Source organism: Budorcas taxicolor, chromosome 10 (genome assembly GCF_023091745.1).
Source record: "Budorcas taxicolor isolate Tak-1 chromosome 10, Takin1.1, whole genome shotgun sequence".
Lineage (NCBI taxonomy): Eukaryota > Metazoa > Chordata > Mammalia > Artiodactyla > Bovidae > Budorcas > Budorcas taxicolor.
The window spans coordinates 49205682-49220835 of NC_068919.1; the positions used below are offsets into that span (position 1 = coordinate 49205682).

General features: G+C 40.3%; 1 protein-coding gene across 1 annotated transcript in view; it reads right to left on the reverse strand.

The window, feature by feature from the left end:
- The window catches only part of FAM81A (family with sequence similarity 81 member A), a 57252-nt gene extending 50806 nt beyond the window's left edge, over window positions 1-6446 (reverse strand). Inside the window, exons 1-3 of the mRNA XM_052646493.1 lie at window positions 6400-6446; window positions 5026-5299; window positions 4281-4286 (exon numbers count right to left, since the gene is read on the reverse strand). Coding sequence (XP_052502453.1) covers window positions 4281-4286; window positions 5026-5299; window positions 6400-6446 — 327 coding nt within the window. The remainder of the gene's footprint in view (window positions 1-4280; window positions 4287-5025; window positions 5300-6399) is intronic.
- Between the last annotated feature and the right edge of the window lie 8708 nt (window positions 6447-15154).

Consider the following 15154-nt stretch of genomic DNA (forward strand, 5'->3'; position numbering starts at 1 on the left):
GAAGGTGCCAACTTGGGGCTGCCAAATTATTCAGTCTCTGGGATAAAACTGCTTTAGCACTCAAATATAATACTGGAAAGATCATTCTAAATATAGACACCACTTTCCGAAAACAAGTAAATTATCTGCAGCAGTCTCTTACATGTTCTATGCCTCTTGGATACCATTAGAATTCTTTGGCTGCCAGCAACTGAACCTGATTCTGGCTTAGGTGAAAAATCTGGAATTTATTGGAAGGCTATAGGGGAGAAGTGCGTACAATCAACAGGGCAGCTGGGGATCCAGACTGAGAAAAATGACAAAAGGCGATTCCTAGGGTCCAGGCAGTAGGACCACTACCTAGCACCCTACAGGTACAGCTGCTGGAAAGATACTCATGTCCTTGGGACACTCTGCTCAGGTTTCAGACTCCAGGAAGTGACAGTCTCAATGCTCTGGTTTGTGTTATGGACTTCAATCCTCATTATCTAAAAATGTGATAAGGCACTCTGATTAATAGCCATCTTAGCCTGTATCCAATGGAAAAAAGGTAAACTCCAAAGGGAAAATAAAATGCTATGATCCAAAGAAACTGAAATGGATGCCATCAGTCACCAAAGCAACAAAGATCAACTCCATCCCCTTATAAAAACAAAAACACATGGTCCTTTTCTTTAAACATCAAAACAAGCATAGACCAGAAATTTTAGAACCCTGAAGACCAATGTACTCCAATAGGATACAACTCTGAGTAAATCTCTGTCCTCAGTAAAGGTGTGCTGTAATCTCCAAAGACAGTGAAAATTGTTAATCATGTGGTACTCTAGGTTCTCCCTTGGGTATAAGCTGAGTGAGACTTCTCAAGAAAGGAAGTCAACTATGCACACAATAGTCATAAAGAGCTGGAATAGCTATATTAGTATCAGACAAAAGAGACATGAAGACAAGAAATATTACTAGAGATAAAGAGAGACATCTTATAATGATAAAAGAATCACTGTATCAGGAAAATATACACATTACAAATGTATACACATGTAACAACAAAGCCCTGAAATACGTGAAGCAAAACTGACAGAACTGAAAGGAGCAATAGGCAATTCAACAATAAAAACTGGACATTTCAATAGCTGAAAAAAAGTCTCAGGACTTCCCTGGTGGTCCAGTGGTTAAGACTTCACCTTTCAATGCAGGGGGTGCAGGTTTGATCCCTAGTCAGGGAGCTAAGATCTCACATGCCTTGCAGCCAAAAAACCCAAAACATAAAACAGAAGCAATATTGTAACAAATTCAATAAAGACTTCAAAAAAAAAAAAGATGCACATCAAAAAAACCTTTAAAAAAAGTCTAAATAAATTTAAAGAGATTAAAGATATACAAAGTTGTTCTCTGCCCACATTAAATTAGAAATCCACAAAATATCCCCTAAATATAGGGAAACCCCAAACATTCAGAAATTAAATAACATACTTCTAAGTAACACATGTATCAAAAAAAGAAATCACAAGGTAAATTTTATGATACTTTAAACCAAATGAAAACAAAACCACAACATATCAAAACTCATGGAAGCAGCCAAAGCAGTGCTCAGAGGCCACATTATGGCTTTAAACACCATTATCAGAAAAGAAGAAAGATCTCAAACCTATTCCCTAAGCTTCTACCTGAAGAAACTAGAAAAGCAAACTAACTTAAAATAAGCAGAGAAAAATGAAACAACCTAGAGTTGAAAACAATGAAATAGAAAACAAAAAAGCAAATATGAAAAAAATAAAACCAAGAGCTGATGCTTTGAAACACTGAAGGCTCAATATTAAGACAGAAATTCTCCCCAAACCGACCTATACATTCAAAGCAATCTCTGCCAATATCTCGGCAGAGTTTTTAATAGAGCTAATCCTAAAATTTATAAGGAAATACAAAGGACCTAGAATAGCTGAGACAATTTTGACAAGAGCAAAGTTGGAGGGCTTACACTGTATGATTTCAAAATGTACTCTTAAGCTAAAAATTAAGGCAATGTGGTATTGGCATAGGAAAGCCATACACTCAATGGCATTCAGAAATTAACCCTTAAATTTTATGATCCATTCATTTTTGACAAAGGGGCAAAGGGGAAAATGATAGATTTTTCTCGGATATCCATATAAAAAAAATTAACTTAGATCTTTAACCTCACTTTATACATGAAAATTACATGAAAATTAACTCAAAGTAACTCACAGACCTGAAGGTAAAAACTAAAATCAACTTTTGAAGAAAACAGAGCACAAAAGCCTTGACCTTGGGTTAAGCAAACAGTTCTCAAGACATACCACCAAAAATATAAACCATTTTTTTTAAAAACTTGTAAGTTGGACTTCATTAAAATTTGTGCTTCAAAAGACACCACTGGGAGAATGAAAATAGAAGCCACAGAATGGGAGAAAATATTTTGCAAATCTCCTATCTGATATGGGACCTGTATCTGTAATATACAAAGAAATCTTACAATTCAATAATAAAACAAATAACCTAATTTAAAAATGGGTTCTGACACATGTTACAACATAGATTAATCTGGAAATCATTATGATAAGTGAAATGACAGAGACACAAAAGGACAAATACTGTATGACTGCACTTATGTGATATACCTAGAATAGGGACAGAAAGCAGAATACAAGTTATCCAGGCTGAGGTGAAAGTACAGTGGAGAGTTATTGTTTACTGGGAACAGAGTTTCTGTTTGGGATAATCAAAAAGTTTTGAAAATCGACAGAGGTGATGGTTTGCATGTAACACTGTGAATGTAATTAATGTGAATGAACTGCACACTTTAAAATGGTTAAAACGATAAATATCTTACCACAATAAAAAATAATTTTAAAAATGGGCAGAAGACTTGGGTAGACACTTCACCAAAGAAGACACACAAATGACTAATAAGGACATGAAAACATCATTAGTTATTAGGGAAATGCAAATTAATAGCACAATGAAATACCATCACAAGGCTACTATAATGACTATAATCAAAAAGAAAGATGATAGCAAGTGCTGGGGATGAAGTAGTGAAACTGGAATCCTCACACATTCCCGGTGGGATTGTAAAATGGCATAGCCACTTTGGAAAAGGGAGAGAGTGGGATGATTTGGGAGAATGGCATTGAAACATGTATACTATCATGTAAGAAACGAATAGCCAGTCTATGTTCAATACAGGATACAAGATGCTTGGGGCTGGTGCACGGGGATGATTCAGAGAGATGATATGGGGTGGGAGGGGGGTTCGTGATTGGGAACTCATGTACACCCGTGGCGGATTCATGTCAATGTATGGCAAAACCAATATAGTATTGTAAAGTAAAATAAAGTAAAAGTTAAAATTAAATTAAAATTGAAAAAAAAAAACTTAAACATAAGCTTACTGCAAGACCCAGCAATTCCACACCTAGTCATCTACCCAAGAAAAATTAAAATATATCTCCATACAAAGACATGTTCACATGTTCACAATACCTTTAGTCACAACAGCTAAAAACTGGAAACAATCCAAATGTCAATCAGCTGATAAGTGGAAAAACAGAAAGCTGTATAGCCATATACTAGGATACTGTTAGGTATGCTTGGGGGCGCCTGGTGGGCTGCCATCTATGGGGTCACACAGAGTCAGACACGACTGAAGTGACTTAGCAGCAGCAGCAGTCGCTAAGTCATTTCCAACTCTTGCAATCCCACAGACTGTAGCCTGCCAGGCTCCTCTGTCTATGGGATTCCCCAGGCAGGAATAGTGGAGTGGGTTGCCATTTCCTTCTCCAGGGGATCTCCCCGACCCAGGGATTGAACCCAGAGGTCGAACCCAGGTCTCCTGCATTGCAGGCAGACTCTTTACCACTGAGCCACCAGGGAAGTCCAATAGGATACCACTCAGACATAAAGAGAAACGAAATACTGATACGTGCTAGAGCATGGTTGCACCTCAAAAAGATTATGCTACGTGAAAGAAGCTGGATGCAAAAGACTTCATATTGTAAGATTCTGTTCATATGAAATGTCCAGAAAAGACAAATTATCTATAGAGACAGAAAGCACACTAGTGGCTGCCTGGGTCTGGGGTAGAAGGAAGGATTACCCGCAAAAAGGCTGATAGAAATTTGGGGAGTGATTGAAATGTTCTATAACTGAACTGTGTTGATGGATGCACAACATTAATTCTATTAATTTACTATAAATCATTGAATTGTACACTTACAATGGGTAGACTTCTGTGGCTTTTAAATTGTACTTCAGTAAAGCTCTTAAAATAAATAAATACAAACCTGAAACTGAAAAAAAAAGTCTTGATTTCAGGAAGCATAATTAAAATACAATCTCCATGACATAAGACAAAGGTTTTCCTTAATCTAGCCATATACCTTTTATTCATATATTTTCAAACTACATGTGTAAGATACTGACATTGTTCAGTGATGTCAGCCCAGGCCCTAAATGATTTTAAGCTTTCTGAATTAAATTCTGTGGTCCCTGTGATTGCTCAATAAACAGCAGTAAATTTACAAACTCTAAAAATAGACAATATTGGCCTTTTCTTGGGCTCATTTCAGAGAAAAATAGAGCAATAAAAGCGAGCCTGAGAAGCAATTCAAATCCCCAGATTGTCTGAGTAATCAACTGTATTATATATAATCATTATGACCTAGAAACATTTCATCTGAAGCAGCAAAGGCTGACCTAGTAATTGATTTAATAGCTGTCTTCAACGACAGGAAGGGTTTTACAGGGAAACTATCTGACGAGTTCTCCTCTCTTTCCATTGAGAGCCAAACAAAACAAAGTGATTTAGTAATCAGCAAGGTACACAGAGATTAAACCCAAATAACACTGACAGTAACTGCTACCAGATACTGGAATACACTTAATATATTTGTTCAAGCCGTTTCCTTGGCAATCATTAAGACTGGACAAGATAGACGGCTGTGGTCTGATGGCAGAAATGCCTGTGAGGGTCATCAGGTGTGGGGCAGATCTGTCTGTGGGAACGCACCACACTTCCGCATGCCATACCTCGATATCCCGATTCAGTTGCTTCACTATGGCAGTGATGTTTCTGATGTGCTCCTCCAAGAAAAGCCTGGCCAAGCGGTCGCCTCCCCCTTTGTTCTGCATTTTCTGCAAGCTGCTGACGATGTCGTCTTTGATCCGGAAGGCGTGCTCCACAAGGGCGGCCGTGGTTTTCTCGTGGCAGAGGATCCTGTCTTCCAGTTGCTCCACTAGGCTTACGGATGAGTAGGGTGCCATGGTCAGGGACTGGCTGTGTCGGGGCATCGTTCGAACTCGCCTACAGAAGGGAGCCCCACATTACTAGGGTTGTCAGTTGGGAAAAAAATCATTTTTAAAGCCAGATTCAAGACTTCCCAGGAAAGGCAAATTATCTATCCTTACAAGCTAAATGAAGATTTGAAGCAGTTTCTGCCCCAAAGAGTTTTCTTTGTGAGACAGGCAGCAGCTTTAATCAATGGTCCACAGAGAGTCAAGTGTGCTGGTAGCAGGCTCCATGCCCTCCCAATGCAAGAGGCTGCAGGATCAAAGCTTATTAACAAAATCACTGGACCTGCTTTCCTTTCCCCTTCCCCTAAAGCAGGGGCTACAAACTCAAATGCCTCCAACGGTCAGGCTGTGGATATAAATGAGTGAAGCATACCACACAGGATACACTAGGGCATGTCAGGGACTTTGGGAAACTGAAAGGGGCATTCCTCACCTAAGGGAGCCACAATTCTGTTCCACCTATGAGTAACCATTTGGGAATGCAGATTCTTTTTTTCCAGATCATCTGATATTTCAAGAAGAACCAAGAATTTTAGGCTTGTATGTGAAGTCACCTGATTTTTATTTATGTATTTTTGGCCACGCCACAAGGCATGTGGGATCTTAGTTCCCCGACCAGGGATCGAATCCATGCCCCTAGCATCAGAAGCACGGAGTCTTAACCATTGGACCACCAGGGAAGTCCCCACCTGATTTTTAAAATGTTAACAACTCATTTAAAAAGTATTTAATAAGATGATCCAGGCCAAACAATGTATTACTTCTACGAGCCAGTTTTGGCCTATGGACACCCAATTTGCAACTTCTCATTTAAAAGTTTTAGTGGGGTATCAGCCCATAAGCCTCCAGACGTACATTTTATTGTTAATCGGAAGTATAACCGTAATGCAGGGCTACCATGAAATCCCCACCAGTCACAATCACTGAATGGCCCATAGTGTCCTACAAGCCAGAAGCTGGAGAGGGGACACGACAGTACTACTCTTGCCCTTAAGAAAAGTCATTCTTGGATATCAAAGAAGCTGCAAGCCTTCATGCCCACTAGCAGCCCTCATGGAATTGGTGGAAAGAAAAAGTATACCTTAGATGCATATTTTCCATATATTATACCTTTCCTCGGTGACAAGAGAAGGAAATACAGTGCTCCGTTGGGCCATTTTCTTTCTAATAATTCACATCTGTTGAAAAAATAAGCATTAAATTATTTAACAGTTTATATCTAGAACATAAATGACCTTGGGGATTTCCCTGGTGGCTCAGACAATAAAGAATCTGCCTGCAATGCTGGAGACCCAGGTTCAGTTCTTGGGTAGGGAAGATTCCCTGGAGAAGGGAATGGCAACCCACTTGCCTGGAGGTATTCTTGCCTGGAGAATTCCATGGACAGAGGAGCCTGGTGGGCTATAGTCCATGGGGTCGCAAAGCGTCAGACATGACTAAGTGACTAACACATACATATACACAAATCTTATTATTAAGTTACCAAAGGGATCAAAAATTATGCTGACATGCTGATCAATTATATTATTAAATATCTTACATATTATAGAAACAGGAGATGTCTCAAAATAAGGAGAAAAGAATCAAGACTCAAAATGCTTTTGAACTTAATACCATAAGCCCTGCTGGATAGATCAACATGCGTGCGTACATGCTAGAGTCAAGTTTCCTAAAGTTTTCTCACCCCATATCTGCATCTCAAGTTTGAAAAACCACTTTTATAGAAACAAGATAGTTCCTTCAACAGACTTAAGTCAATCTTGTACTTCTCCCTAGAACTGTACGGAAAACTATCCTAGGAAATTTATCTCAGCAAATTTAGTAAATTCCATAGCAAATTAAGAGCATTATCTTTAAAATAATCTTAATAGACTAATACATGATCAACGGGATCTGATTTGGGTGAATTTATCTATCTACTAAGAGAATGAAATGATACTTTTCATTAAAACTTTGCTGTATTATAAGATATGATCATTTATATTACATCAGGTGTATATAAGGAACATTTGATCATCACAATGCATCAGACATCTGAAAAAATTAGAGGTTTTAAAAATATTTCATTACTTAGGTTTCTCAATACTGCTGTTAATTGCCTTAAAACAGTGAAAGCCTAGTAACTATGATAAGATTCAGTAGTTAGTTCTCATTTAGATGCTGAATTGAGAAATGGTTTTCTGATTGAAACCATTGTTTCGGCATCATCTATCCAGTATGTTATTTTTAGAGTTTCAAAATGTGAACTTTTCCCTTTCCTAGACAAATAACTTTGAATTTAAACAAATTACATTTAAGAAAAAAAAGTGTTCCATGCCAAACAAGCTATGATGCCAAAAGACCTCTTCAGTATTAAAATAATTTCTGTCATTTAAACTACAAAAATTAGGCCAGTGTGAAATATTCAGAATCACAGAATCTTTACAGCTTTAAAGTTGTAAAATATCTTAGTTGAGATACTAATCTATAGAATAACCCAACCTAAGAGACATTCATTGGAAGGACTGATGCTGAAGCTCCAATACTTTGGCCACCTGATGCGAAGAGTCAACCCACTAGAAAAGACCTTGATGCTGGGAAAGACTGAAGACAGGAGTAGAAGGCGATGACAGAGAATGAGACAGATGGCATCACTAACTCAATGGACACGAGTATGAGCAAGCTTCAGGAAATGGTGAAGGACAGGGAAGCCGAGTGTGCTGCAGTCCATGGGGTCGCAGAGTCAGACAAGACTGAGCCACTGAACAACAACAACAAAGAGACATTTGGCATCTACTATATAGTCAACTAACCTAGATAGATAAAACAAAAATCCTCTCCCTGAAGGGCTTTCTATCCTACAGAAACAGTAGACATCTAAAGCAACTTTGAAACAACTCAGTAAGTGGCCAACTAACCATACGAACAAAAAAGCATGGGTAAAAACACTAACTTATAAAGTTACATTTAGGGACTTCACAGGTGGTCCAGTGGTTAAGAATCCACCTGCCAATGCAGGGGACATGGGTCGATCCCTGGTCTGGGAAGATCCCACATGCCTTGGGGCAACTAAGTCCATGCATCACAACTACTGAAGCCCATGCATTCTAGGGCCCACAGGCTGCAACTACTAAGCCTGTGCACCCTAGAGCCTGTACTCTGCAACGAGAGAAACCACCGCAATGAGAAACCCACACACCACAACTAGAGAGTAGCCCCGCTCAATACAACTAGAGAAAACCTACGCAATGAAGACTCAGCACGACTATAAACAAATACATAAACAAATATTTTTAAGTTATATTCACCCTCATGTTCAGTTCAGTTCAGTTGCTCAGTCGTGTCCAACTCTTTGCGACCCCATGAACTGCAGCATGCCAGGCCTCCCTATCCATCATCAACTCCTGGAGTTTACCCAGATTCATGTCCATTGACTCCGTGATGCCATCCAGCCATCTCATCATCTGTTGTCCTCTTCTCCTGCCCTCAATCTTTCCCAACATCAGGGTCTTTTCCAATGAGTCAACTCTTTGCATGAGGTGGCCAAAGTATTGGAGTTTCAGCTTCAGCATCAGTCCTTCCAATGAACACCCAGGACTGATCTCCTTCAGAATGGACTGATTGCATCTCCTTGCAGTCCAAGGGACTCTCAAGAGTCTTCTCCAACACCACAGTTCAAAAGCATCAATTCTTCCATTCTCAGCTTTCTTCACAGTCCAACTCTCACATCTACACACGACCACTGGAAAAACCATAGCCTTGACTAGACGGACCTTTGTTGGCAAAGTAATGTCTCTGCTTTTCAATATGCTATCTAGGTTGGTCATAACTTCCCTTCCAAGGAGTAAGCATCTTTTAATTTCATGGCTGCAGTCACCATCTGCAGTGATTTTGGAGCCCCCCAACATAAAGTCTGACACTGTTTTCACTGTTTCCCCCATCTATTTCCCATGAAGTGATGGGACTAGATGCCATGATCTTCATTTTCTGAATGTTGAGCTTTAAGCCAACTTTTTCATTCTCCTCCTTCACTTTCACCAAGAGGCTCTTTAGATCTTCTTCACTTTCTGCCATAAGGGTGGTGTCATCTGCATATCTGAGGTTATTGATGTTTCTTCTGGCAATCTTGATTCCAGCTTGTGCTTCATCCAGTCCAGCATTTCTCATGATGTACTCCACATATAAGTTAAATCAGCACGATGACAATAAACAGCCTTGACGTACTCCTTTTCCTATTTGAAACTAGTCTGTTGTTCCATGTCCAGTTCTAACTGTTGCTTCCTGACCTGCATATAGGTTTCTCAAGAGGCAGGTCAGGTGGTCTGGTATTCCCATCTCTCCCAGAATTTTCCACAGCTTATTGTGATCCACACAGTCAAAGGCTTTGGTATAGTCAATAAAGCAGAAATAGATGTTTTTCTGGAACTCTCTTCCTTTTTCCATGATCCAGCAGATGTTGGCAATTTGATCTCTGGTTCCTCTGCCTTTTCTAAAACCAGCTTGAAGATCTGGAAGTTCACGGTTCACATATTGCTGAAGACTGGCTTGGAGAATTCTGAGCATTACTCTCCTAGCATGTGAGATGAGTGCAATTGTGTGGTAGTTTGGGCATTCTTTGGCATTGCCTTTCTTTGGGATTGGAATGAAAACTGACCTTTTCCAGTCCTGTGGCCACTGCTGAGTTTTCCAAATTTGCTGGCATATTGAGTGCAGCACTTTCACAGCATCATCTTTTAGGATTTGAAACAGCTCGACTGGAATTTCATCACCTCCACTAGCTTTGTTCATAGTGATGCTTTCTAAGGCCCACCTGACCTCACATTCTAGGATCTCCAGCTCTAGGTGAGTGTGAGTGATCACCCCTTCGTGATTATCTGGGTCATGAAGATCTTTTTTGTACAGTTCTTCTGTGTATTCTTGGAACCTCTCCTTAATATCTTCTGCTTCTGTTAGGTCTCACCACACACATACAAAACTTTGTAACTCTGTGTGTGTTGATACATAAGACTTATTATCGTGATCATTTTGCAGTATGTACAAATACCAAATCATTTTATTATGTACCTGGAGTTAATACAATGTTCTATGTCAATAAAACCTCAGTTTACAAGTTTTTAACATTTTTAAAAAAATGGGGAGGAAAAAAGGGAGAGCGCTTTGTTTTCTTCCTGGTTAGCAGCCAGATCAGGAAAGAACCGATGAGAATGAATAGGATTTCCCAAAGTAGAGAATGGAGAGATCGTGCCATACTTTTTCTCTTCCACATTCCCGCCTTACCTCTGTGTCCTTTACTCTCAACATACTCTGGCCTAACTCCTCCCAGCCTCATCCTAGGCCACTTCATACCACAGTCATGTCCTCCAGCCAGCTCTAATCTTCTGCATGGTGACACTCCCCACCACTGTCCTTTAGCATGCAATGCACTTCACTACCATCATAGCTTTGCCTGTGTTCTCTATCAGAAATGCCCTTCCCTTCCCTGCCTGCCTAGAAACTCACCCTCATCCTGAAAGAGCCCACCTGCCCTTCAAGTCAATAATATGGCTTGTCTGTATTCTTCAGCTCTTTATCCTATGAGTTTTATATTTTATATTTATATATTACATTTTATATTTATACTTATATATCACCTGTTTAGCAGTCTGTCTCCCCCTACTTATATGCCACTTAAGGGCGTGTATTAAATATTTTTTTCTTTTTTAAAGATCTTTTGGATGTGGACCATTTTAAAGTCTTTATTGAATTTTTTGCAATATTGTTTCTGTTTTATGTTTTGGTTTTCTGGCCATAACGCATGTGAGACCTTAGCTCTCCAACCAGAAATCAAACCCGAATCCCCTGCATCAGAAGGTAAAGTCTTAACCACTGGACCACCAGGGAAGTCCCTCAAATTTTAAGGGGCACAGAGTTGACCTACAAGGATCTACACAAAGAGAGCGTGACTAGCACTCCAGTATCAGAAACTGCAGCAAGTAAGGCATTAGAGTGGAGAAGGTCATGGCAACCCACTCTAGTATTCCTGCGTGGAGAATCCCATGGACAAATAAGCCTGGCAGGCTACAGTCCATAAGGTCGCACAGAGTCAGACAGGACTAAAGCAACTTAGCACACATGCACGCACGCAAGGCATTAAAGAATATGGTTTAGTTAAACGTACAGTTGGCTTCCCTGGTGGCTCAGTGGTACAGAATCTGCCTGCAGTGCCGGAGACCTGGGTTCAAACCCTGGGTCAGGGAGATCCCCTGGAGAAGGAAATGGCAACCCACTCCAGTATTCTCGCCTGGAGAGTTCCAAGGACAGAGAAGCCTGGCAGGCCTCAGTCCATGGGGTCGCAAAGAGACGGACACGACTGAGCGACTAAAACATATCACACACAGTCGTCAGGCTGCCCTACTGGTCCACTGGAAGTCCCCTTCCAAGGCAGTGGACTCAGGTTTGTTCCCTGGTTGGGGAACTAAGGCCCCACATGCCATGGAGCCTGCGCACCACAACAGAAGATCCCATGTGCCGCAGCCAAATAAATAAAATTTTTTTAAAAAAAGAATCATTCTCTACTGAGACTCCAACCCCAACATTAGCCACTCAGTATAATACCTGTGAATGAATGGAGACCTTTGCAACACCCTTTTCCGAAGGTCATTTCATCCACCTGGAATTATCCTGCCTGAGCTACAGAAACCCAGTCATACCCCCTTTCTGAAAAACAAGTCTATCCACTACTCATTGCCTGAGATTGCTTTTCAATAACACATCTCCCTGTAACAAACCAAGCACTGTGCACTCTCCGTGACAGAAAATGTCCCAAGGCATGAGTCCACAACACATACTGAGGGCTGTTCCGAACTGGCGCCCCTTTCACGAGTGTGGCAGATGTATTTATCTGTCAGGTGTCTTAGCTGGTTAGTGTTCTTTTTAGAACAATCTTTGGCGATCTGTATTGCCAATAAGTAAGAATTCATAATAAACATCGGATTTTGAATTGGATTCAGTCATTGGATTAAGTGACATCTCAAATATTCTTTCCAAATCTTCCCACTGTCAGTTCTGCCCACTGCCTTAAGTTTTCAGCTCCTGCGCATTTTATAAATCTGCCCTCTAGCACACGAGTGGGTTTGTAATATGAACAGGCAGGTCTAGGTGGTACACTGTTTTGATTGTGCCATGTTTCACTGTTACAGTATCAAACTCCAGTTTATGAGGTTAGAAACTTTGGAAAATTTAGGGAAGAGACAGATAGGTGAAGCAAGGACAGGAGAATTAAAAGAAATAAGAAAAAACAAAATCTCAATGCCTAATATATGCAATGTATCAATAGAATTTGGAGGTTCACATAAGAGTAAAGGAAAATGCTGTTATCTAAACCAGAACACTTATTTGTGGTTAGGAAGATTCTAGGTACATACATATGTATGTATATTTTCAGATACATATATATGATATTTTAATGACAAAAGGAGACGTTATTGCCAAGCAATAGTTCTATTTTTCTAAGCAAGATGACACTAGAGTATTATTTTAATGTAAAATGATACATGAACAAATGAAAATGATAATTTTTACAGAAAAATTAAAATTTAGTTTTTCAGTTTATTATTAAAATACAGCACTGATATGTTCTACCAAGTGTCAGAATTTAAAAAAAAAAAAGGGCAAAGCATTTATGAATAAAGTGGTTGTAACGCGGTGGTGGGAAAAAAAAAAAAAACCCTGATTTTCTTATAGTTAAAAATAGTGAAAAGATAGAGGGCGGAGAGTAGTGGAAAGCATGTCTAGGAAGACAGGTGGGAGTGTTCCCTAACTGATCTCAGAGGCCAGGCTCAAGCATGGACTCTGTCCTGGTGCAGCGAGGAGTGATCAGGGATAGAAGACTCAAGGGTGGTGAATGGCCAGCTGCGAGAGCAGCTCAGAATAGGGGAGAGGTCACAGTGGTAGATGTTGCACCAGAATCCAGACTAGGAGGCATGGGATGGGGCCAGGGAGGGAGGAGGAACAGAGGGTTCCCCCAGGGCCCCTTTCCTCCTTTCTCCCCATCGCTCTTCAGCCCTTCTTCCCTCTCACTGCCTCCTGTCATTTGATTTTCTCTCTCTTTTTTCCCACTCATCCCTCTCCATCCATCTTCCTTTTTTCTCTTTCCCTCTTCTTCACTTCCCCTTTCCATGGGCCATTTTCCTTCCCTCCACTGTCTCTCCTTTCCCCTCTCCCTTTCCATGGCTACAGTCTGACATACCTTTCCATCATGGAAGACAAGGGTGATGGGGTCCTTACTTGGTCCTTACTTGAAGCATGGCTCCCCCAATAACTGTATGATCCTAGCAGGCTGACCTCAGCTTATCCGGTTGGGGACACAGAACTAACAGCTGCTCCCTTTTTGGGGTGTTGACCCCTAGTCAGGCACTCAAGCAGCGTGTTTATGGACATTAATGGAATTCACCCTCACAATCATTCGTGAAGGGACTGATCTTATCACCTCCATTTAACCAGAGGGAACTGAGACCTACAAATGTTAGGCAACTAGCTTGACGTCACAGGAAAGAAGACAGCAGGGACCTGGGCCTAAGGGCCCCACTTCTTCATCAGCAGGCATCATCCACAAGGAGGTGGCAGGGTGTCTGGAACAGTCTGGCCTCAGGGCACTTGATATGCTTCCAGAAAAGGCTCTTCCTCTCACTCCCATAGTTAATATCCCTTCATCACATCTGATAGAAAATATATCTATCTTAAAAACTAAAACTAAAAAGTTCACCAAATAGTATTCATTTGCTTAAAGTGATGCTGTTTATTGTGGGGAGCTAGTGGAGGAAATCATTAGGTACTTGCTTTCACGCTTTCACTGGGCCAAAGCTGTTTCTCCTGGCACAAATATACACTGAGGTTACAGCTGGACTGACACCATGCTGCTATCACTTACATTTTCAAAACCACAGCAACATACACACACACACAAAATGCCTTGCAACACATGCACTTTGTATGAAGAAATTTGGAACATTTTAAAGAACATTTTTCCTTAAAGTGAAAAAATGCTTTTCATGATTAATAAAATAATTTTAAAATTTAGGCTCTACATAAATGCATGAAGAACAAATTGACAATCACCACTCAGTAAGTGCTGATGTTTATATCAGCTTATCTTTTTTGAGATCTCTTTTCAGAATATACATAATTTTTCCTTTTTTGAAAAAAAAATGACATCCTACTCTATACTATAAGTACCCTGCATTTCCTAAATGATACTATATCCTGAACATTTTTCTATCAATATATGAAGATACATATCACAATTTCTAATGCCTGCATAATATTCCATTAAATGGACATACTGTCATTGTTGGGCAGCTCCTGACTGATGGATATTTACACTGAAATACTAGTTATAATTAGGGTTTGGTTCAACTTTTTGGTCTCTTATTTTCCCTTTGTTCTATGAAATAACACAGGTAGTATTAAAAAGTCAGAGGGGCAAATTGCAAGCTACTTCCAAAACTGAAGTTTAGATGAGACTCTGCCCATGAAACCTAAAGAATCAAGAAGGGATGAAGTCAGCAGATCTGTCAGAACAACCCAAGGTCCTGCCAACGTTTACAAGTGAAACATGGCAAACAGTCACCACACCTGTGATCACTGGCCCACTGTCAGCCTTTGGCTCTATGCTGTGAGCTCCATGGGAAGCTGTACCATCCACAGCTCAGCCCCCAGCACCTGGCGCGTAGCTGATCAATAAGAGTTTGCTGGTGAATCAGTCTCAAGGACAGAGGACTAAAACGAAGTCATTTCAAAATGCTGAATTTAATCAACTGAATTATATTCTGACAAAAGAAGGAATGTGCAACCAGAAAGGGAGATGGTACACACAGCGTGTCTAGGAAAAGCAGAGTACCGAGAGGCT